We start from the raw sequence: 26329 nt of genomic DNA on the forward strand, positions 1-26329 counted from the left end.
CTTTATTTTCTTAACGATTTTCTATTAAGACCAGATACAATGACGTTAGCTAGTTTTTTGTTCTGTTCCAAAATTTTCGTTTCTTATCCTTTTTGTGTGAAATACCCTCACTTTTGTCGATATTATAAAGCTGAAATAAAAAAAAAATTTTTTTTTGTAATAATACTGTTTTAATTTTCCTTTTATAATATATTAAAAAAATTATGAGAAAAAAAAAGGAGATAAAAATGCATGTTTTTGTAAGTTCTCAGAAAAAGTTGTTTTCTAAGAATTTCAAAAATAGATACAGATTTCATCAACAGATGGCTTTTATTTTAAAAAAACTGTAAATACGGTGTTTACTGCTTTATGGCAGAACATTCCAAAAGAAGTATGTTGCCCTGGTGTCTTTTAATGTTGTCCTCAGTATGTTATTGCTGCTATAGGAGAGAGTTATTTCAAAAACATAAAGATTTTCTTATTTAATAGCGACACCTGTTGACAATTTTTGTTACTAAACTTGATGTTTGGAGAGGATAAATTCTCTGATTTCCTAATCGGAACGTAATAAACAAACATCTCAAACTCCTCTCGTTTTTTTTTTTTTTTTTTTTTTTTTTTTTAATTTAAAAAAAAATTGATTTCCTCATTTTAAGGAATACGAGATATTTATTAAGTTTCACATAAGCATTTTTCGAAAAGGAGAAGAATGAATGAAAATAAAGTAAAAACAAATTAATTAGGCTGTTGTTGTTGTTGTTAATTTACATCGCACTAGAGCTGCACAATGGGCTATTGGCGACGGTCTGGGAAACATCCCGGAGGATGATCCGAAGGCATGCCATCACAATTTTGATGCTCTGCGGAGGGGGTGGCACCCCCGCTTCGGTAGCCCGACGACCTGCGCGCGAAGTCGAGCACTTTACGGTAGCACAGTTTAACGAGGACCAATATCGCACACCCTCGGTTCCTACGCAGACTAATCCGTGTGGTCACTGGCTGTAGCCAGTGATGCTTGACTTCGGTGATCTGCTGGGAACCGTGTCTTAACGATCAGTCCACTGAGGAACACAAATTAATTAGGAGTCTGAAGAGTTATATGCACAATGGCAGCCTTATCTAATTGGTTAGAGAGAATTTTTAAAGTTTTAAAAATATGCTAAACCTAGTAGCAAATTTTCTAGTTTTAGAAAACACACTTTAAAATCTGGATGTTTACAAATAGCTTATAAATAAAGTAATTGCATGCATTAATAATTAATTGCAGTGCAGTAATAGTTATTTTATTAAGTTGCATTTATTTCAAAAATTTTTGCTAGAAATTTTAATTTTTATCAGTGACCTGAACTGAAGAATCTTAAATACGAAGTAGAATTTTAGAACTTTTTTGGGGGAAATGAAGAATAAAATATAACCAAATACGAAACGTATTTTTGTAATCTCTCTTTCTCTCTCGTAGAAATATATATTTTCTAATTATGGTAAGTACCTTTGTATTTTCCCCTCTATCAAAGCCAGTATAAATCAATAGTAGCGTTATTCAAATGTAAACAATGCTTATTAGTTAAGAATGTGGTAAATAACAAAAGAGGAAAAATTGTAGTTACTGCAAGTTATATTTGCAGTAACTGCTAGTTATAATTATATGTATGAAATGAGATTTTCGATGACTATAAATTTTAAGCACAATGTTTTATAGATATTCAAGTACATGATGTTCAAGTATTTCAGAGTATGGTATCAAATATTGTAGATATTATTCTAGTTATTCCCAATGTGTAATGTGATTATGAATTTTATAAATTTATTCTGATTTCTAGCGAACAAATTCTGAATTTCCTTCTATTAGTCAAGAAGGACCTATTATATTGGCTTATTGTTGTTGATTAATTCACGGCTTGTTGGCCGGGATAGCCTGGTTGGTATGGAGCTGATGGACTCACGTTTGTGAGGACGGAAGCTCGAATCCAGCCGACTGAAGACTCCTCGTGTAGTAAATGGTGACTGGTGCACGTTAAATCTGCCGGGTCACAGAGTCCTCCTTGTTCCCATAACAAATTATACCTCTGGGTTCATTGAATTGAAGATTGATCGTTCTCTGGTTCAGGTCAAAATTACGATCTGTGGATGAATGAATGGATGTATTAATGAGTCCACCCTATAAACGGGTGTGGCAGAAATCGAATTCTTGATATTAGATGGAGCCACTGGAAAACAAGAAGAATCGCACATATTGCCTTAATGGCCTACGACAACAATAATAATTCACGGCTTCTGTGTAAATAAGTTTGCTTCACTTTCTTAACTCTCTCAAGCTGGCCTTATTTAGTTACTTTTTGGTCATTACAGTTTAAAAGTTATTTTTAGCCCAGTTAATTTTTTACTTATTTTTAGTTTATGTGTTTACTGAAGATTCATTTCCTAACAAACAATACGGATTTATTTAATCCAATAGTAGCACTGTTTTGTTTCCTTTCGATAATCTCTCCTCTCGGAGTAAGGCCGGATACTGAGTCCGGTCATCATCTCCTAGGAGAGAGAAGGCCTCAGCACGGATCAATTTAGTTGTCCGACGTAAATAACATAAACTGCGTAGTTCAGGCAAAATATGAAAGATGTCACTACGATACCTGCCAACTTTTAATCCTTTCGAGAATGATTTTCCCCAGTGTGAAATGGAATTTCAATTTCAATTTCAGGCAGATACATACGCTGTATTTTGAACAAGCTTATGCGGACTACCAGAGCAGTATTACACATTAATATATATGCTTAATTTAAAAAAAAATAGTGGTGGTCAAAGAGATTCTAAATTAAGCTTGTAAATGCAAGGAATATAGCATACATTTTGCTACCACTTTAAATATAGAAATAAAATTTTACGCCAAATGCGTAAGAGTTGGCAGGTATGCACTACGTTTGAACTACTGAAGGATTAAATTTCTTGTCTATGGTAACCGTGCTGAGGCCTTCTCTCTTCTACGAGGTGTTGGTTCGGTGCCCTTCACTGCGAATGCACTTTTTTTTCGTTTGTTTCTACAGCAGAAAATAGAGCAAAACTGTGTAATTAGAGAGGTTCTTCGAGCTAGGTAGACAATAGAACACCCAAACTCCCTAGTCCGGTATCATAATGGAACAAAACTTACTACTTTTTTCTCTCCAAAATCCACGATTTCTGTACTCTCGTTGATACAGGAGATTGAGCAATCTTCACATCTTTCTGAACTTTGAGATGCCTGTAACAAGTAACACAAAATGACAAGTAATTTACAAGCAAATAAATCTCTGTTATCGTCCAAGATACGATCAACAATGGTAGATTCAATCGGGGCCCAATATGAAACAAAAATACGCACATTAAAACTATAATTCTAACTAATCTTAAACTGTTGAATCTGAGCTAACATATTCAAAACGGTAGTCTTACCTAATCATGCATAAAAAAAAGTGAAAGCTCTTAAAATATAATTATGATAAGTAAAATACTTTTCAAGTTAGACACACGTTGTTTCACATAGGCCCTATACTCAGTCTCACATTGGAACTAAACACTGTTATGCATTTAAACTCCAGACATCGTTTCACATTGGCCTAAAATACTGTTTCATATATACTATTACTCATTTGAAGCCAACCCACTGTTTCACATTGGCCTAAAACATCGCCTCATAGAAGATACAAATATTGTTTCGATTTGGCACTAAATACTGTGTCACATTAGCCCAAACACTATTATGCATTTGAATTCCACATACCGTTTCATATACTGCCTCATATTAGATGCAAATATTGTTTCAATTTAGCGTTAAATGCTGTTTTAAGTTATCCTAAACGCTATTTCGCAATCCGTTTCGCATAAGCCTTAAGCACTGCTTCTTATTAGATGCAAATGCTGTTTCAATTTAGCATCAAGCACTATTACGCATTTGAACTCTACGCACCGCTTCACATTAGCCTAAAATAGTGCTTCATATTAGATGCAAATGTTGTTTTGTTAATAATAAACACTGTCCCCCCCCCACAGAGGATCAGAATGGTGACGGCATGTTTTCGGGTAATCCTCAGGAATGTTTCTAGACCATCGACACTAGCCCATTAAGCAGCTCTAGTGTGACTCTAGTGTAAACACTGCTTCGTATTAGATGAAAACATTGTTTCAAATTAGCCCCCAATCACTGTTTTACATTAGCCTCAAACGCTCTTTCATGTTTGCTCTACTACAATAATTCTAAACATTGTTTCACATTAAATCTAAGTACTAACCAGGCTCTTAATAGATTCAAGTTAGTACCAAATTCTGTTTCATATTCGATTCAAATACTGTTTTATATTAATCCCATACACTATTTCGAATTAACCTACTGAATTAGTCTGTAATTTTGGATAGCTAAATCATTCTACAAGTAATGATGTCTTAAAGTAGACATTAATTATTTCTAAAAAAAAAAAAGCTTTATCATAATAATTAACCCTTGCATGACGAAAGGTTTGACGGTATTAAAATATTTTTTCTTTAAATTTTTCGTAAATTACATTAAAAATATCCAAGTGTTAAACACAAACATCTTTCCAAAATAGAAATTAGTGAACAATGGGCGAGTTCCACGTCATAGCTCCAAATATCTTAAACTTTTGAAATGTAAACAATTATTTGACTAAGGACTTTTCGAACGATCCATTTCAATATTTCTACGTGGGGCCGGGATAGCCTGGTCGGTAGGGCGCTGGGCCCATATCCAAGAGGTCGTGGGTTCGATCCTCGCCGGCCGAAGACTCCCCGTGTAGTAAATGGTGACTGATGCACGTTAAATCTGTCGAGTCTCAAAGTCCTCCATGTTCCCACAACAAATCAATACCTCTGGGGGTACTGATCCAGGAGTTTCCTTGTCTTCTGGATTGGTTCAAAATTACAAGGCTACGGAGTTGAACGTAAGTTGTCGTAAACCCATGAAATTGGGTCGGCTGTTCAACGACGGTTATAAAATAAAATATTTCTACGTGACATCATAATTTTTATTTAAAAATGCTTCTTTATCAATATTTTAGATAATTCTATGAGAAAAAAAATTTAACTCTTAAAAAATAATAATATTCAGTTCATGAATTTCAAAAACTTATGGACCCTTCTAATCATTCTGCAAAAATCGTACCAATTTGATTCTTAAATTTCTTCTGCAAGGATATTTATTTTTATGAAAAAGTTACGATAGAAGAATACAGTAGGTTCAGAGTTAGAAAATCTTTTGCATTAAAATTAAAAATTTGCTTCCAAACTATTTTCTTTAACGTAAAATCGTTTGCGTTGAATAAAATAAAAGTAAATCTCAACTTTTGTCCCATTCGATTTAAAGCGATTAAACTTTTCTTTGACTATTTTCGAACGGTGACTGTCAAAACTTTTGGAGCACTCTCTAAAAGCTTCAAATCAGGGATTTCCCACCGATGACTGACTACTAGTGAAAATATAAAAAAACGTATGTTACAAGATTTTCTTCCACAACTGCCATTCGTTGATCAAGTGTGTTTATTGAATTTAGAACGTTTTCTTGATTAAAGAGTATGCTTTCTTGGTTGGAAAGAATTCTATCTTGATTGGACAGCACCACCGACATTTTCTCCAACAACGATTCAAAATAAGCCATCCCCTGTTAGTTTGAAAAAAGTGGAATATATTATATTGAACAAAGATTCTAAACTATATAATATTAAACATATTAAAAAAGTGTATAGGATATACAGATTCAGTATTGTGTTTCCAAATTTGAAAAAGGATACATCCTAACGATTGAGAATTGCATAGCAACTTATGTAAGGAAATACCACCGTAGGCTACTTGAAAAGCGTCCCCGTTATATTTTGGCGTACGTGAAACGGTACTTTGATATGAAACTATTTATCTGAATTATCTCAATTTTACATTTTCTAATATTCATTGTCTACAATTGGATTAAATTAGGTTCGGAAATAATTATTTAACGGAATTAAATGATTTGGCGTCTAACTTGTCGAACCCTCCTACACCCTTGTGCAAATTAATTGAAACAAACTTTTTTTTTCGTGTTTTTTAAAGAACATGTTTTGGGGTTGTTTCGGTTACAATGGGGTTGGACCTTTGCAGCCTATTGACGGTATGATGCGTTCTGAGCAGTACATTACTATTCTGGGTAAAAAAGTTGTTCTAGAGTTGAAGAAACGATACTCTGATGGAACAGGGATTTTTCAACAGGATTTAGCTCCTTGCCATACATCCAAAATAGTCAAGAAATTCATGTCTGAGAATCAAATCGAGACATTGTAATGGCCAGGGAACTCTCCGGATATCAACCCAATTGAGAATCTCTGAGCCGTTTGCAAGAATCGCCTATTAAATATGGACTGTATAACTATGGAGAAGCTAATCACTGCGTTAATTCATGTGTGGTACAAGGACACAAATATTATAAATGACTGTAAAAAATTAGTGAAATCCATGCAGAATCGTGTCCAAATGTTAATAAAGTGTCGTGGAGATCATATTATGTACTAAAAATTTTTGAGTTTGCACAAATTTAAATAAAATAGCATTTTCTCTTAAATTTCTGAATTTATTGAGTTTGTTTCAATTAATTTGCACAAGGGTGTAGTTGGTAGCCGATTAATTTAATAACCTGGATATGAACGTAGTTTATGACACAAGTTACAAAAAAAAGTAAAATTAAAATCGCTGTGGCTCAGAAGATGGAGCGCTCGCCTCCCGAAGAACCGGGCTTGGTTCCCAGTGATAACTGATCGATTAAAATTCAGCACCCGCCTTGCACCAACCACAGTCCCGACGTAAAATATCCTCTGCGGTAGAAGGATAATGGATTAGAGTCCCCTTGCTGTCAGACTAACAGTGGGAGATTTTCGTGGTTTTCCTCTTCATGTAACACAAATGCGGGTTAGTTCTATTAAAAAGTCCTCCAGGAAGACGAATTTCTCCCAATACTACTTGATCCAGGAGTTCCCTTGTCTTCAGGATTGGGCTCAAAATTACAAGGCGTTGAACATTGGTGGTCGTAAACCAAAAATTGGGTCGGCTGTTCAACGTTAAAATAAAAACGTAAAATTAAAATAACATATAATAAATAAAGGTACTGTTTCGGTTATGCAACCCGATGATGATAATATGAAATCGAAATTTCGGAAAAAAGTTCCTTAAAATTTGTACAAAAAGACTTAAAATTTTTTACCTCAGGTTCTGTACTATGTTGGGATTCTGAATTGCTTGTTAAATGCTTTTTTTCCTCATGTTTCTTTTCTCCCATAATGATTTCTCTAAAAAAATTATAAATTTAGCCTTTTCGAAATGTATTGAAAAAAAAAGAAGAAAGTTTTCAGATTTTTTTTCGATACTTTAAATTAGTTTAAAATACAGTCGGACCTCTATTTAACGAAGTCGCTAGATCCCGATAAAAAGTTCGTTATACGAAAAATCCGTTAAATAGAAAACCATAAAACCAAGAAAAACATAAAACACTAGACATAATTAAAATAGCAATTGATACACCTTTATCATGTAAATTATTATCTACCATCGAACTGTTTGAAATGCTTTTAACATTTCATTATATGAAGGTTTGGAGATTTCATTTCCGTCTTCATCTTCTTCGTCTTCCTCACAATTTATTGCTCTTTTTGTTTTTATTTTTCACACTGTCCAACATATCCGAATCAGCTAATCTTTCTGTGGTTGCAGCTTCAGAATCAATAAAAAGAAAATCATTAATCAGTACATTAATTCCGTGGTTCTCTCACAGCTGTACCCACATTTTTTTAAAGTTCTTCTAAAGAAATGTTATCCTCGTCCTTAGCGCTGACTAAGAATCCGGCTTTAGCAAAACTGTTACGAATAGTACGATCTGTAACATCATAGTTCCATGCTTTAGAAACTTCTGTTACGCTTTTTCGTCAATTGATTTTTGGCATGTATTCCTGTATGAAGTGCAAATAAAAAGGAAAAGGGATTTCACCACCTTCTTTGAAAGTTAAGAAAATCAATTCAATATCATTTCCCCCATAAAATGCGTTAACAAGTTTGAAACGTTCCAAAATATTTTGGGAAATAGTGAAAGTGGATCTCAAAGAAAAGTTCGTTAAACAGAAAATTCAGTTCGCTATTTGGAAGTTATTTCACGAAGAAATTTCCAAAATGTTCTTAATTCCTCGAAAAAAATCGCAAAAAAAAAAAGAAATTCGCAAAATGGAAGTTCGTTAAATAGAAGTCCGACTGTATTAAGTTTAGTTTTTTTTTCTTTTTTAAAAAAAAGCGTTGCTAATTTTTTTTTTTAAATGGTTAGAGAAAGTTAATTATAGCGGAAGGTAAGATTATTATAACGGATTAATTATAACCGAGGATTCTTCATGTTGAAATTTAAGCAATGCTACAACTTTCAATGCGGCTTTTATTAAACGGCCAGGAAAAATTAATATTTATTATTATAATATTTATTTACGTCCCGTCGTGGACTGATTATTAAGAGGACACCATACCGAGGAAGAATATTTTCGTCTCAAATTCTCTTTCTCCTTCATTATCAATTTAAAATTTAAAAGAAAGAAAAACTAAGTTCAGGCAAACCTAGAGTAAGTCATGACGTTTCAATAGCTGAAAAAAAAATATTTCAAAATATTAAAACGCAAACAAATTAGGATCACTGGCTGCACTCAGTGTGTTGGTGGGTGACCACTTTGATCAGTCAGCGTAGGGTCCGAGGGTGTGGGGCATCGGTCCTCGTTATACTGCTCTACCGTAAAGTGATCGACTTCACGCGCAAGTCGTCGGGCTACCGAAGCGGGGTTGCCATCCTTTCTGGACAGGATCAGACTTGTGATGGCATGTCTTCGGATCATCTTCAGGGATTTTCCCAGACCCTCGCCAATAGCCAATTGTGCAGCTGTAGTGTGACGTAAATGAACTACAACAACAATAACCACTTTATTTACCGTATATGGTATATAACAGTTATCGGATGGCTCTTCTGTTTACCGCGTATGTTTCATCATAGTGTTTATGGTAATTGCTATACCATGCATTATAGTTTCATTGGACTGTACTCCGTGTATAGGACTGAGCTTCTGCATAGAAAGAATTGCAGTTTTATTTGATATATACTTTGTATAATTGCTTCATTGGAATGCTTTTCTAAGTACCGTCTAACTGTTTTGTAACTTTTTTTAATCATACATTCACAAACAAAGTGGAAAATATGTTAAGTGTCTTTTCCGTGAGTATGAGCAAATTGTCTTTTGAACTATGGAAACATCAGAAAGCCATTCAGAAAAAGTAGTTTTATATTGAAAATTGCCGTATTTAAGGGATTGCTATACGAAATTAAGCCCTAATATATAGTGATAACATACTGCCATAAAATATAAATTGTCTAATGCTTTTGTACATTGAATGTCAAATTATTCTAAAATACCCTCTACCATTGTGTTCTTCTATTTGGTTGCAAATATTTAATCACGACAAATCATACTTACATCAGACGTTGGCAGCAGGGCGGTAGTACACTTGTAGACTTTTCATCATCCATTAAAGTATGATCTTCTTCTTTGGGTTTTCTGCAATTAGTTTTACTTCATTTTGTGAAAAATATCGAGAAAAATAATCTTTTTACTAATAAAAACTAAATTAAAGTAACTGAAATATTTTCCAATAAAATATCAGATTTTTTTTAAACATTTTATTTCAAACCATTCAATCAATTCTATTTCAACCGAAAAATCAATTTCCTTCAATCGATGGTATCTAAGGAATCTTGCTATGCAGCATACTCGTATGACGAAAGCTTAATTGCGAACAAATCTATAAAAACTGTTTTATTAGTTTAAACTTAATCACTAGCCGTCGTTACGAACTATCAGCTTCAATGATTAAATGTTCTGGGAAGGAAAGATAATCTCCTTGTGGAGAAAGTGTCAACCTTCATCTATCAAGAGGTACCTTCAGATTGAATCGAGTTAACATGTCTCATATACTAGTGAATTGGAATCGTATTTTTGTAGTGGTAGACACATTACAGTACTCCCCCACCATAATCTAAATCTCTTTTGGCCACATTGGTGACGTTTGGACGCGATGTGAACACGTCTACCTTGACAGAAATACTCACTTCGATATGAGCACGCTTTCTTCGATGGATGGTCCACGTTGAACAGATGACTTGCGACTGCGACATTATCCACTTCCTCGCACTGTTGCTACTCAGTCTCGATCACACACAACGTCGGCCTGCATACACTCGACTGCTAATGGCAACACAGGAGCGACTATGATCTTAAAACATCTCTTCCGACTTCTTACAAAACAGCACTGAATCAACTAGTGGTATCCGTTCATCGAATTCTATCACAGATAAAATTCTGGGGGAGGGGAGTACTGTAGTGTGTTTACCACTACAAAAATAAAATTACAATTCACTAGTATATAAGACATGTTAACTCAATTCTATGTAGGGGTACCTCAATACCTCTGGGGTACTGGATTGAAATTTAATAATGCTCTGGTTCAGGTTAAATTTACGATTTATGGGATAGATGGTTCTTATAATTTTTTATATCTTATAACCGTCGTTGAACCATCGTTGAAACTGACTCAATTGTTTGGGTATACGACTACTAATGTTCATCTCCGTAGCCTAATAATTTTGAACCCAATCCTAAGGACACGGGAACTCCTGGAACAAGTATTAGCAGAAATGTGCCTTCGTGGAGGACTTTTTAATGAAACTAACTCCCGTTTGCGTTACATGGAGATGGAGAGGAAAATCACGGAAACCGCCCGTGGTTAATCTAACGAAGGCAAGGAGACTCTAACCCATGATCCGTTTACCACTGAGGATATTTTACGCCAACACTGTGGTAGGTGCAAGGGATGGGAAATTCGTATCGATCAGTCAATGCTGGGATTCGAACCCAGCTCACCTCATTGGAAGGCGAACGCTCTTTCCTCCCTGTGAATTTGTCCTTCCTGTAAAACGGGATGTGGCGTATACGTGTTGTCTCCGGATCATCCTCAGGGATGTATCCCAGACCGTCGCCAATAGCCCATTATGCAGCTCTAGTGCGACGTTAATAAAAGTACCGATGAATATTCTGCACAATCAGGCTTGTATTCAATAACTGTTGAATGATTTATCTTGTTTGTATTATATCAACCTATATTTATATCAAATATCCTAAAAATCGGCTCTTAAAGGGGTTTTGGATATAATGAATGAAATCTGATAAATTCACAGAATTCTGAACTCTAGAGGATAATCTTAGATTTAAGTCAGAACTGCGTAATACAAATTAATTAATAGAAAATAATCACCTTTAAATTATACTTTTGACTCATCCATTCTGTAAAATTTACGAGTTCATAAGTAACTTTCGTGTACTGCTTAGGATTGTCTTTTTTTTTACAACTACTTTAAAAAAATAAAGAAAAAAAGTCTTAACCATAATTTGCTAATTATTTAAAAAGTATGGTTAAACGTTGCTCACTGTGCGTAAATTTCATCTTTTGGATCAATATTAAGAAACACTTTGCTCAAAATAGCTTCATTTGACTCTGAATAAGCGGCTGGTATGGCTACCTGTAATATTATATTATAATTTTTGTTAATAGTAATAGTAATCAACTTATTAATTTAGTTGTTGTGTTCATTAGTTTATTGGAATTACATGCATTGTCAGGCTTGTGTTCTCAATTTAGGCTTATAAACTTTTGTCAAATAGAAGGACAGATAGCATAATACAGAGAAGGTACATCCAGGGTAACAGCTGAATTTGAACCCGCTGCCTTCGCGCTTTGTACAGAGTTCGGCGAACGCTACCGCTCTGCCAGAGAGGTCCCTCGTTAAGTTTAATTTATTTATATATTTTATTGATGCACACATACACGTGTGCTCAATTACATGAGAACGCTGATAAGCCTTTGTCAAGTATAAGAGCAGGTAGCGCAATTCAGAGAAAGATAGCATCTGGGATGGCGGTGGAATTCGAACCAGCTACTTTCAAGCTACCCTGCGTTAGGAGGGCGATACCGCGCGACTATGAAGGCTAGAGTTGTTATGTATCGAGTTTCTTCACTAGCGACTGAAATCATTAGTTTTTATTTACGTCGCACTAGAGCTGCACAATGGGCTATTGGCGACGGTCTGGGAAACATCCCTGAGGATGATCCGATGACATACCATCCCAATTTTGATCCTCTGCAAAGGGGATGGCACCCCCACTTCGGTAGCCCGACGACCTGAGCGCGAAGTCGAGCCCTTTACGGTAGAACAATCTAACGAGGACCAATACCGGTCCCTTCGCAGACTGACCAAGTAGTCTCCCACCCGCACACTGACCGCAGCCAGTGATGATTGATTTTGGTTTTCTACTGGGAACCATATTTTAACGATCAGTCCACCGCGGGACTATGAATGATTAGAAAGGTTTGGTAAAGGGGTAAGGAAATAAAATGCCAAGTTTTCATTGTTAAAATACCTTTACAGATCTTATAATGGCATAGTTTTAGAGGATATGTGTTGTAGTAAAATATTTTATCATCGAATATTTGTTAAGGCTGTTTTTTGAAGACTCTGTCGTAACAGGAACAATAAGCTATTACTAATTTCGCGAAGGTTTTTAAAAAGTGCGCAAATTGCTAAAATTAATGAATGATTTAAATTTTTTTTCATGTTTAATGAACCTAACCAAGCAGAGTAGGAGTAATTTTTTCAAATAATAAAAAATTAAAACACAAATACAAAATTAGAACACGCCCACAAATCTGTGGCTCTTCGTTGTCCAGCAGTGGACTGATCGTTAAGACACACTTCCCAGCAGATCACCGAAGTCAAGCATCACTGGCTGCGGTCAGTGTGCGGGTGGGAGAGAAATTGGATCAGTCTTCGAAGGGTCCGAGGGTGTGTGGTATTGGTTCTTGTTAAACTACACTACCGTAAAGTGTTTGACTTCACGCGCAAGTTGTCGGGCTACCAAAGCAGAGGAGTCATCCCCTCTGCAGAAGATCAAATTTGGGGATGCTTCCATGATTGTCGCCAATAGCCCATTGTGCAGCTCTAGTGTGACATAATTAAAATACCTACCTAATAATTATTGAGATCACAGTCTAAATACAAGCAAAGCTTATATTTAGGCTGAATAACTGTTAATTACTCAGCAACTGTTAATTATGAATAACTGCTGCTAAATCAAATGAATCGTATATTATTCGCTAAAAAGTGGCAAAATTATGGAAGAATTTATTTGTATATTTTTTGGTACTCATGCATATGCGGGCTTGTTTTGATCAAATGCAACATACAGCATATAAGAGCCCTTGTCAAATAAAAAAAGAGATATCACAAATTAGAGACGGTCAGTATAAAGATACGTCTAAGGGTGCGGAGGAATTCGAACCTTCTACTTTTATATTTTAAAGTACTTCAACGGTGATGCTGTCGGCCAGAGATACATTAAAAAAACAACCTTCAATGCACAGGCGCTCTGCCAGGGAGGCCCCTAAATTGTGTGGTAACTCCTTCACTAAGCAAGGGCTAATAAGCAGTTCTTTGTATTGAGTTGTTGTTGTAGTTCATTCGCGTCACACTAGAGCTGCACAATGGGCTATTGGCGACGGTCTGGGAAACATCCCTGAGGATGATCCGAAGACATGCCATCACAATTTTGATCCTCTGCAGAGGGGATGGCACCCCCACTTCGGTAGCCCGACGTCCTGCACGCTAAGTCGAGCACTTTACGGTAGAACAGTTTAACGAGGACCAATACAGCCCACCCTCGGTCCCCATCCGGGCTGATCCAAGTGGTCACCCACCCGCACACTAACCGCAGCCAGTGATGCTGGTGATGCTGGACTTCGGTGATCTGCTGGGAATCGTGTCTTAACGATCAGTCCACTGCGAGACTATTGAGAACACAAACCTGTGTAGCCCCATTGGCCTAGCGGTATCGCCCACCAAACATCATGCATCGAGGAGGTTGCGGGTTCGTATCCCACCGTGACCCTGGATGTATCTTTAGTATCTTCATGCTGTCTTTTTCTGAATTGTTCTATCTGTCTTTCTACTTGAGAAAGTCTTATAAGTCGTACTTATGTAATTGAGTACTCAAGTTTGCAAGCAATGTGTACCAATAAATAAATAAAAATTTTAAGTGTGTGTTCTTAAACTTGAAACGTGAATTTGGAAAACTCTACTTTGAATAATTACTTACGATTAAAATAAACTAAACGTTTTGTAGTTATTTCTTGTGACAAGTAATTTCGTATAAAATTTTATGGAACTATATCCGATACTGAGGTTTTTGAAATATTGAATCAAAAGTTAATCAAATATTGATTCTCTGAAATTCGAATTAAACAAGAACTAAAACTATAATTAAAAGAAAGATTTAAAAAAAAAGACTATTGTATGTTTTAGTTTCTTAAAATGAATAGTTACTGCCAATTGCTAAATGTTCAAAGTTACTTAAGCAGAATTACTATATGGTTTAAAAATGTTTTGGTAAGTCTATTTTAGTTAACTGTTTATTAAAATATTTACATGAAAATCTTTTATTTTCTTACAACATTTTACTTTTATTATAAAATTTGATATTTTGATTTTTGAAAAATTGTTTGCTGTTCATAGATGTTTTCTTTTAATAACGGTGCAGAGTTTGGGACTCACTGGTAATTCGGGAGCTTATGAGGACCCTCAAAAAGCAGCAAATAATATTTTGTGTGTTTTCCTTAAGGATTGTCTATTAGAATTATGAGTCAACGAAAATTGAACTAAATATGAGCCATATGTACTAAGATATCATAATTTACTTACGTTAATAATTTAAAAGCATTTTGTAAATAAACAACATATAATTTTTTTATAAGTTAGGGCTAGCAGAATTTGTAACTACAGAGTCAGAATTTCAAAATTGGGTCCTGCTAGTTTAATATTTATAATTTTACCTTTGATACTCGCTTTTTTGGTAATTTTTTTATTAACACCGGTTCCAGGAACTCTAGGTCCCATAACCTTATCATTCATCATCCCTTTTCTTTTGCGTCAGACGTAGTCTGCAGCACTGTTTTATTTTGTATTCGTTATCATGTAGTTAAGCTCAGTATAGGCACATGAAACTTGTTAGAACATTTCATTCAACTCAAATAAATTTTTAAATTGAGCTATGTTTCACAGGCCTAAGGTGTTCTGTAGTGGTCTTTTTTTTTTTCTTACATTCGTCCTCCATGTCCTTTTTCTAAATATTATTTTTGAAGCAGATATAGTTCTTATCACTGTTTGACATTGTGATCAATATCAAACAGTGATCTCAATGATAGTGACCTTAAATGAGTTTTTTTTTCTTCTTTTTCGGCTTGAGTTCAGTGCAGAGTTGCCACATGCATTTCTAAAACCACTTAACCATATTCAATCTTATTGACAATGGCTATTTTCAAAAAAGCGGTGCGTATCGAATATTGAAAACCATTTCGGCTGTGGGGAGCAATTTTTCTTTACTTGTTTTTCTTGATTTTTACGAAGTTATGAAATTTGTATTGTCAGTAAAATATCTTTGGTAAAAATAAATAAATTAAAAAAAAAAAAATGACGGCAAAATTGTCACGATAAATTGAAAGTTCAAATCTGCTTAGTCGATTCGGAAATCAACATGAAAATTTTGTGTATTTACAATAATCTGACTAAAATTCAAGTCAATGTTTTTTTTTTTCTTTTTTGATTAATCACGTAAAACTAACTATAGCAATTTTACGTAAATTGCAACATTAAATATCGCGTGAGTCAATTTCAAAAAATGTAGTTTTACGAAATTCCTGGGCGCTATAGTGGACTGGTCGTAATGGCACGGTTCTCAGCAGTGCATCTAAGTTAAGCAACACTAACAGCGGTCAGTGAGTGGGTGGGTGACCACAAAATGCAAGGGGATCGAGGATGCGCGGTATCGATCCTGCTTAAAATGTTCCAACTTAAAGTGTTCGAGTTCACGCGTTGATCGTTCGGCTACCAAAGCGGTAGAGCCATCCCTTCTGCAGATGATTAAAATTATGATGGCACGTTTGCGGATCAGCCTTAGGGATGTTTCCCAAACAGTCGCCAATAGCCCGTTATCTACCTCTAGCGCGAAGAAAATAAAGTATTACGATTACGAAATATTCGCTAAAAGTTTCAAGTAGGCATGTTTTTCAGTTGTTGAGAACCGATCTATAGCAGAACATCTTGAAACCTTTAGTTTAAAAAATGGTCAGTTAACAATCTTTTTATTAAGTTATTTTAAAACTTTACGTTTAACTTTTACTTTTTTTTCACGTGGATGTTTAAATTTTAAATGTATTACTTTTCTTGGAAGCACTTTCTTTAACCGGGGATCATAAAGTCTCCAATCTGTAATTTTTTCAATATCCTCCCACGTAAGACTCTAGAAAAGGAATGATTTATTAATAAAGAATTATTAATAATGAAGTATTATGAATGAATTATTGAACTGAATAAATGCAATGATTATAGCATTAATTATTTTTTAAATTATCTCTGAAACAATAAATAAAAACATCATTGAAACTTATAAAATTAAAACAAAAGCTTAACCTCATCCTATGCGGATTTCCGCTTCTTAGCTTCTAACAACACCTTATAAGAAAATTTATAGTTTTACCTTCTCTAAAACATTCGCCGATATTTAAGCTTCCTGGAGATTTCTCAATAGATGCAAAACATGTAAGTTATTTGGGTAGAATTTCACATAAACTGAAGTGATTTTCTAAAAATGACGCCAAATCCATGTGCTCGAAAACAAGAAGAATTTTAAATATTATATAATTTAGTTATTCCGAATATATTTTTTTCTTTTGACTTATTAGTTCTGTGATCTGTATGAAGCTTTTAATTTATATTTACTTAATATTGAAAAATAAAAGTCAGGAACATGCAGGTCCATGTATGTTTACCTTGGTTACGTAAGGCAAAATTTATAACAGCGTAGTTGTCAAGTGAAATCTCATAGTCGGCGGCCATTAAGGCAGAGGGGGTGCTATTTTTTTTTGTTTTCCTGTGACGCCATCTATGGCCAAAAATTCGAGTTCTGCCACACCCATACGTCACACCCATTTTATAGGGTGGACCCATTCTCACATTTATTCATCCACAGTTCGTAATTTAGACCTGAACCAGTGAACGACCCATCTCCAATTCAGTACCCCCAGAAGTACAATTTGTTATGAGAACATGGAGGACCTTGTGACCAGACAAATCCCGGGTCCCAAAATCTCATAGTATTATGAGTATTTAATTTTATATCTACTTAGTAATATTTTTACGCATTTTAATTAACTTTTTGTGTTTTTTTTTCCTTCATAATTTTGAAATATTGCCCTCAAGAATTAAGTATTTATTTATAATCAACGTTAGATTCTTTTCAATAATTATTCATTTTGCGTAACTAAAATAGCTTCGAAACTGAGATATTACGCAGTATTGTATTGTCCATTGATAAAATTTCGTTTTTTTTTTTTAATTTTTTTTCCCTCTAAATAATTATTAAATCTGTTCATCATTGTATTTAAATAGACCATATTAAAACGATATGCTTGCTTGTTTCTACTTTAGGTGCAATTTAGCATTTCAACTATTTATATTCTTTTACTAATTAAAAGCTGAGGTCTACGTATGTGTGTACCTAAATTCTTAGCCCCCTGGCAGTATAATATTGATATTCATACTTAGATCATATTCATATTCAAATTCAGATATAGTTTGTCTAAAGTAAGAGCTCCCCTATCCATTCGTCTGGACCGGTGACTATAGTAACGAGATATAACTATTTCAAGTAGGGGTGTGAGGCCACTCTTTAGGACAGGTTTTGGCTCGGGTCGACGAGGGAAAGGTAATTTTTTTCTCTAGTGTATTGCGTTAGTCCTAGAGTGAAGAGAAGCCACTCTCCCAGAAATGCGCTTTTTTTATTTCCATAGCAGTAGATAGCCTCAGACTTTGTCGTGGTGGTGGGGGGAGTTCTTACCGTAGGCAAACTATACTCATATTTTGTTTATCTTATTATGACTTATGACAGTAAAATATAAATTCGGAACTGCAAAATATTTTTTTTTTACTATATTTCTTTATACTTCAGTAGTGAAGAGGTTCAAATAGAATTTCCTAATTTTTTTCAATGATCAGCCTTATTGCTAAGTAAATAATAATTAAAATTCATCTCACATTGTACTGTTTTCTTGGATTCGGCATGTATGTCAAATTAATAAGCTTATTAAGAACAGTTGGATCCACTCTTCTTTCTTCAGATTCCACTGAAATAGTTTTGTGCCACTGATTAGAATCATACTTGAAAGAATGAATATTTAATAAAACCTGTTTTATTAGAGAAACCATAAACTAACGTTCATTTTCGTGCATTTTGACGTCTGCTTTTTTAAATATATATTTTATATAACCGTCGTCGAACAGCCGACACGATTTTTTGGGTTTCCGACTACTAATGTTCAACTCCTTAGCCTTGTAATTTTGAACCCAATCCAGAAGACAAGGGAACTCCCGAATCAAGTACTGGGAGAAACATGCCTCCGTGGAGGACTTTTTGATGGAAGTAACTCGCATTTGCGTTACATGGAGAGGAAGACCACGAGAACTTTCCACGTTTAGCCTGACTGTAAAGGGACTCTAACATTGTGTCTGATGCGTAAAATAAAAAACGGACCACCCTGAAAAAGAATATAGAAAGTAGAAGAAGTTCAGCTCCTGGAATACGTAACTTACGCGGGTAACTGCTCGGTGTGGTATGCTATACCAGAAAAACAACTTACAGGGTGAGCAACATACTCAGATTTAGCAGAGTGTCATTTGAACTTAGTTCCAACGCATGCGCATAACAAACAAAGTGACAGTTATCTCTCTAAGCTACGTCATCTCTGCACGGGTTGTTGGACAACTACAAGTATGATTGGGTATGCTGCTTCCCACCAACCGCCATTTTATTCTTTCTTTCTGTATCAAAATAGGTTAACAGATTTAATTAACATGTAAGATATAAATGTATTCTCAAAGAAAAATCTTAATAATATTGTGCTGTTTATCAATAGTGTAAAAATACAAAACAATCCAACAATATAAAAAATACAAAACTTTTTTTCGTCATTCCAACGCTTCCCCGTTTCTAATGTTGTTTAGGAGGTGCAAACCAGCTTATAGAACCTCTGCTGCTGTGCCCCTGAAAGTTGTTTTTTTCACTTTATACACAAGGACCGCACCTAACCTTGAGGGACCATACCTAGCCACACTTAACCGAACCTTTACATTATATCAATGAAAGCTAGACTTCGTCCCCTATGTATATTCTTCGACCCTGAGTAACTTTTGATCTAGTAATCGGATCTGCACGATTTAGGACTCGAAGGGTTCGAGCGGGAGACCTCAAATATGATAATTACAGTCAATTCGCTATAACTCGAAGTACGATAACTCGAATATTACTGTAACTCGATTTTTTTATGAGGTCCCGACCCTTTTATCTTCAATTTCATGTTAATTATTCTCGTGTACTCGAATTTTACTCCCTTTAACTCGATTTTTTTTTTTTTTGGATCTTTTAAAGCAAGAAAAAAAACCTAGGAGCTGATATCTTGCCCCCTCCTTTGCAACACACACACAATGTCTTTCGCACTCTTCATGGAGAAGTTAAAGCTGTCCCTCTTGAAGTATGTGAACAGTGGTTAAATGAAACGTTACCAAATTTACTTCAAGGATACAGTTAAAATGATGTTTTCAATATTGATGAAATGGGTTTATTTTTTAAATGTCTTCCAAATAAGACTATGATGTTTAAGAATGAAAACTGCTCAGGGGGTAAAATGAGCAAGGAACGTTTGACTGTCCTAGTTGAAAGAAACGCGTCTGGGACAGAGAAATTGCCCATACTTGTTATCGGAAAATACCGAAATCCCCGATGTTTCAAGAATGTAAGAATGTATCCTTTGGATTACAAGTCTAACAAAAAGTTGTGGATGACATCAGTTTTATTTGAAGACTATGTAAGAAAATTGGATCGGAAATTCTTCGCTAAAAAAAGAAAAGTGATACTCTTTATGGATAAATGCACAGCGCATAGTGATCTACCTAATTTGAAAGCAGTAAACTTGCAGTTTCTCCCGCCAAACACAACAGCAAAGTTGCAGCCGATGGACCAGGGTATTATAAAGTGCTTCAAACAGTCTAATCGTAAATGGCTTGTCAGAAAAATGATCTTAAATATTGTAAGCATTTAGAGGATTTGTAATTAATAAGCATTATAATTACATAAATAATCCGACAATATTTTGAAAGTCCAAAACCGAAACTAACGGTAAGTCGAACTTCCGATATGTCGAAGTTTTTCGTCAGTCCTATCAGATTCGAGTTATCGCGAATTCACTGTAGTTAGTGCAGACAATATTTTAAATTACAAAATTGGTACCAAAAACGTGATTTCATTGAATAAACTTATCTTCTTTTCGACGGATTCGGATTTCTGACACCCCCTTCCCCAAATAGGGGGATAGCCGCAATCTGGGAAATATGGTCCCCATAGTTTGGTCAGGAGAACGGTTCAAAGTTTAGAATCCTTAATCATAATTTTACTTTTTGCTTAACTCCAGAACTTTTTGAGAAAACTGAAAATTTTTATGCACACATTTATAAAATTCGTTTATTCAAAGATCATGCAAAAAATAATTTTGGTAAATATTTAAGGTATTTAGTTTTTGCATTATTTTAAGGAGTGCAATTTTGAATGGCAAACAACAATTGAATTTCAAAAATACGACTTTTTTCAAAATTGTTTCGTTTATTATTAAATGAACTAATAAAAAATATTTACTAAGGAGTTTTCATTTACTGAACGGTTAAGATTAAGCTTAAAACGTAAAGATCAGAGAATTAGGTAAAAAGTTATGCAAAGTGAGCCTTTTTTTTCTTTTTCTTTCGGATTGTACGTTTTCCTTGTATTTTTGTAAATTATTAAATTTTAAAAAGAATTTTTTTTCGTTTTACAAATGTAATAACGCAACATTTTCTATTAAAAAAAAGAGATTTAAGTGCAGATATATATTCAAATCTGATAATTAATTTTCATTTTTCTGACTCGTATGGAACAGGATGATCAAACTAGAGAAGGAAAAAAAATGAATTAGGGTGAAAGATATTGCCTCAGCAACCACACTCACCGGATATTGTGTCAATGAATTTCCATTTTATTCCAATTGCTATAGTATGTTATAAGTGGAAAAAAAATTGAATGTTGTATTAAATGGCATTTTCAGATATTTTGCTTAATATCTGACTTATTTTCATGAATCCGGCATTCCAGAAGTAATGATTTCAAAAGTGAAAATTGGGGTTGATCTAGCATTTTTGTTCTAAATAGGAGAAAAATGCAATCGCTTGATATCAGAACTCTTCAACGTACATTTTACTGCAAAGCGATAATCTAAGTATTGTAGTTTAATTAAAAACCCTTCATTTTAAAAAAAATTACATTTACTCGCCAAACTTGAGTGTTTAACATGGTTTTTCAAAGCTCTGTCGCCAAGCAAAGTTAAAAAAATCCACGATTTAAATACCTCACACAAGTAGCAGGACGAAGATCCTAAACTATGTATCTCAACTTGCTGTGAATAACTATCTGGGGTTTAGAACGAAAAAATAACTTAAATAGTTTATAAATTATGATACTTTTTTGAAAATCGCCAAGTTGGGGAAATTTTTCCCCCTAGAAGAAAATTATGAAAATCACTGCCTTATTCACTGTTTTTGCAAGTTTTTATGAGTCTAGATAATGCAGTATTGGAGTAATTTCTTAAATATTAAAAAATTAGACCACAAAAGCTTTTCATTTCTACAAAACTGTGGGTTGTCTCCGTTATGAAGTTTTGCCCCATTTTCATAATAAGCATAAATGGCGCTAGCTTCAGATACGCTAAACATGTGTTAACAGTCATCAGTAATTGTTGCAAACTCACAGCAGTAATAAAATTAGCATATTTCACAAAAAAGCATTTCATATGACGAAAACGGGTCTGGTTCATTTAATCGACAATCACTTCATCGACAGGCCGTTTCATCGACACCACTTCATCGACAGGCCATTTCATCGACTAGGTCATTTCGTCGACAGGCCGTTTCCTCGACAGGGTCATTTCGTCGATAGGGTCATTTCGTCAACAAGTCATTTCATCGACAAGTTCATTTTGTCGACAGGGTCATTTCGTCGACAAGTCAATTCGTCGACAAGTCAATTCGTCGACAAGTCATTTCGTCGACAGGGTCATTTCGTCGACAGGGTCATTTCATCGACAGGGTCAATTCGTCGACAAGTCATTTCGTCGACAGGGTCATTTCGTCAACAGGGTCATTTCGTCGATAGGGTCATTTTGTCGACAAGTCATTTCATTGACAAGGTCATTTCGTCGACAGGTCATTTCGTCGACAAGTCATTTCGTCGACAGGGTCATTTCATCGACAGGGTCAATTCGTCGACAAGTCATTTCGTCGACAGGGTCATTTCGTCAACAGGGTCATTTCGTCGATAGGGTCATTTCGTCGACAAGTCATTTCATCGACAAGGTCATTTCGTCGACAGGGTCATTTCATCGACAGGGTCAATTCGTCGACAAGTCATTTCGTCGACAGGGTCATTTCGTCAACAGGGTCATTTCGTCAACAGGGTCATTTCGTCAACAGGGTCATTTCGTCAACAGGGTCATTTCGTCGATAGGGTCATTTCGTCGATAGGGTCATTTCATCGACAAGTCATTTCATCGACAAGTCAATTTCGTCGACAGGGTCATTTCGTCGACAAGTCATTTCGTCGACAGGGTCATTTCATCGACAGGGTCATTTCTTCGAAAGTCATTTCGTCGACCGGGTCATTTCATTGATAGTGTCATACGTAAATCTGAAACTATTTTAGAGATTTAATCTAAATATTTCTATTATTAATTAGAAAAATGCAATGATTTAATTTTTATACTAAAGTAAAATTCTTTATGGCTGTGTATTGTTCCAATTGGACAAAAAGAAGTTCGCTTTTTAAGTTAATTAATTGGTAGTTGAGAAGTGTTTAAACGGTTCATGTATCGAAATCTACTTTTCTATATCTAAATCGTAATAGCTCGCCACTTATTTTCGGGATTGGTAAGGATTGTCTTCAGAACATTACCAAGCATTATATCCGGACCATGGTCAACAGTTAATATAGTGTGACGTTAGCAATCAAATTGTTTTTAATATCAAATCAGATTAATAAAATATTTTTAGAATTAAAAGTAATAAAAAAATATTACAATGAAATTTTAGACACTATTTCAAGGAGGGAAAGCTAAATTTATTGCTGTAAAAATTTTCAACATTTTTACATAAATTTTAACAAAAACATAGACTTCAGTCGAATTCTCACAGAAATGAAAATAATCATAGACCTAATTATTATATCTGAATAAGTAGAAAAAAAAATTCTAGGTTTTTTTATGATGGAAAAGTAATTTCTTAATGTTCACTTTAATTGCATAATGTTCACTTCAATTGCTTTAATTCCATTCAATTCACTTTAATGGAAGTCGTCGAAATGACCCTGTCGACGAAATGACCCTGTCGACGAAATGATCCTGTCGACGAAATGACTTGTCGACGAAATGACCCTGTCGACGATGTGGCCTGTCGACGAAACGACCCTGTCGACGAAATGACCTAGTCGATGAAATGGTCTGTCGATGAAGTGGTGTCGATGAAATGGCTTGTCGATGAAGTGATTGTCGATGAAGTGATTGTCGATGAAATGATTGTCGATGAAATGAATGCGACCCGACGAAAACAACCTTAAACGCAAATGGCGGATTAGAGAGTAGAAAATTCGCCTTCTACTTAAGTTATTCACAATTGATACCTATCCATCAAAATCGCCAAATTGTTTTCATGCCAGTGATGCTTAATTGTGGTAGTATGTGCTACTGTTCTTGTGGTAATAGGTACCTAATATACTAATATAGTTACAGTGGCAATAGGTATCCATATCCTTATCACAGTGGCAAAAGGCTTTTTACTGCTTCTCGAAGTATACCTTCAAATTATGACTTTCTTTTTTTCTAAGTTTTCTTCTTTTCTATTTCTTAAAACATTCTTGCTTTGTTGTTCGTATGCCTGTTAAAGCAGAGTGGTGCAATTGTTCTTGTTTTCCAGTGGCGCCATCTATGGCCAAGAAGATTCTAGATTTTAAAATGCTTATTGAAACTTGTATTTCTTAGTTTGCAAACTTGGATTTGTTACCAAATAGACTCTTTATAATGGATTCAATACATCCTTTTTTTTAAGATCAATTTTGATTAAAATATGTTTATCTTGGTGCTCTTAAAGCATTGAGAGGTAGTCGGCGATTGGTTTGTTTGCATAACCATTGATATATTTAGTAGTTGTCTTTGTAAACGGAAAAGCTTAAGTCTAATAAAAAAAAATGAAGATTAAAATTCCTTGTTACAAAATATGCTTTTTAAAATAGAATCAATGCGTCAGAAAGGCGTTTTTTTTTATAATTTTCCTAAAATTTTTTTAAATTTTAGAGTTTTTAAAGCAAAACTTAGAAGTAAAGTATAAAAGAATAGTTATAAGAAAACGAGTCTTTTTTGGCGAGTTTACTTATCTTTTGACTGCAATTTTTACATATAAAATAAAAATATAGAAAAAAAAATCTTTTAACTTCTTTATGATGATGCTCATGTGAGTATATTTCGTTAATTTTTCACCATTCATTCAAGCCTGCATCCGATATTAAACTTGAACATATAAGTTTTTTGTTATTATCAAAACATTTATTATAGGATTGTTTTTAATTTTTAAAACACACTCTCCTACAAATGAATACCACAATTCACAATTTAGTTTCAATGATAGACTCATAATAAAAGCAATTTTTTCAATTTAATATATTTAAATTAATATGGAAGAAAAACTTACTGGCATGTATATAAGAGAGTAACAATTCATTTAATTTTAAAAATTTCAATTTACGACAGTATTGCAATTTTACGATAAAGAAATCTGTATTTGATTTTTATTGGATTGAGCTGAAATATGTTTTTAAGCAATTGTTCAGTAGACAGAAGTTAACTCAAGGCTCACTTGGCAATAATTTTTTTATTTTACAAAAATTTGCATTTTTAAATAGTGCAAAGATGTCTAAGTTGACATCGCTTAAATGAGATACATGCGAGTGATGTAGTGTGGGTATCTCGATCCTGATTGATCGTAGAAACGTAGCATTTGTTTGCGTTAGCAACTGTTCTTTCCATTCTATTTTGAGTAAGCCAAGCCGTAAAGTATCAATTTTCTTAAGTGACACATTCTATATTCTGACACAAAGATTCTTTCACAGTGATTTGAATTATTTTACTATATATTTTTTACTCAACACAAAGATAGACATGAAGCCACACATAAACAAACTAATCATGCATCGAAGTTTCCCGGTTCACAAAATAAAGATATGTCATACTTAGAATAAAATACATAAACAAGTATTAAATCTGAGTTAAGTAAAAGGCGTAGACGAGAAAAAAATATATTTTAATAAATTCGATGTGAGATACGAATCTGTATTTAATTAACTTCACGTAAAGTAACATTCTAATTCATGTGGAGAAACTTTGGTCAACTTTAACATGCCATTTTGCTTATAAGTTTTCAGCTGGCAGTGACGTCATAGGTTATATATGCGGATATTCATGATCTTCTTCTTCTTAAAGTGCAAGCACCAGATTCACTTAAAAAACACATTCTATATTCTTTCAAGAACATTCTTTCACTATATATTCATTACTTAACACAAATACAGACACGAAGCCATGTAGAACAAATTAGTAATACATCGAAGTTGCCAGGTACACAAAGCAAAAATATATCACGGTTACGATAAAATACATAAACAAATAATAAATCTAAGTTATGTAAAATACGTAGACGAGAAAGAATTAAATATATTTTTATAAGTTTAATGTGCGATACAGCATTGTGTTTAACTTCGCGTTAACTAACATTCTTACATATGTGGACTTGAACCACCATCTTAGTTCGACTTAAACACGACATCTTGTTTATAAGCTATCAGCTGGCGCTGAGGTCATAGGTCACGTGCTTGTGTATTTGTGATCGTCTTGCAGTTATCGCGAGTTGCAAGCATCCAATTACTTGCCAACTGAAAATGTATAAATTATCAATCACTAAATGGTAACAACTGATTGGAATGTGCTTCATTTAAAGTAAACTTGTAACGTGCCAAGCATATTTTAACAAAACAGATTTTATTA

At 34.4% G+C, this 26329-nt stretch overlaps 1 protein-coding gene across 1 annotated transcript; it reads right to left on the reverse strand.

Annotated features, from left to right (window-relative positions):
• On the reverse strand, positions 1-25091 carry LOC139426031 (uncharacterized). Its single transcript, XM_087168417.1, has 9 exons — positions 24981-25091; positions 18204-18292; positions 16330-16410; positions 11491-11582; positions 9484-9564; positions 7191-7275; positions 5463-5624; positions 3126-3215; positions 1-130 (listed from the first exon to the last, which is right to left on the reverse strand). Coding segments are annotated over exons 1-9 (762 nt in total). The 5' UTR covers positions 24982-25091; the 3' UTR covers positions 1-49.
• Positions 25092-26329: the final 1238 nt, after the last annotated feature.

This window comes from Parasteatoda tepidariorum, chromosome 7, assembly GCF_982258835.1.
Source record: "Parasteatoda tepidariorum strain Cologne lab strain chromosome 7, Ptep-v5.0, whole genome shotgun sequence".
Lineage (NCBI taxonomy): Eukaryota > Metazoa > Arthropoda > Arachnida > Araneae > Theridiidae > Parasteatoda > Parasteatoda tepidariorum.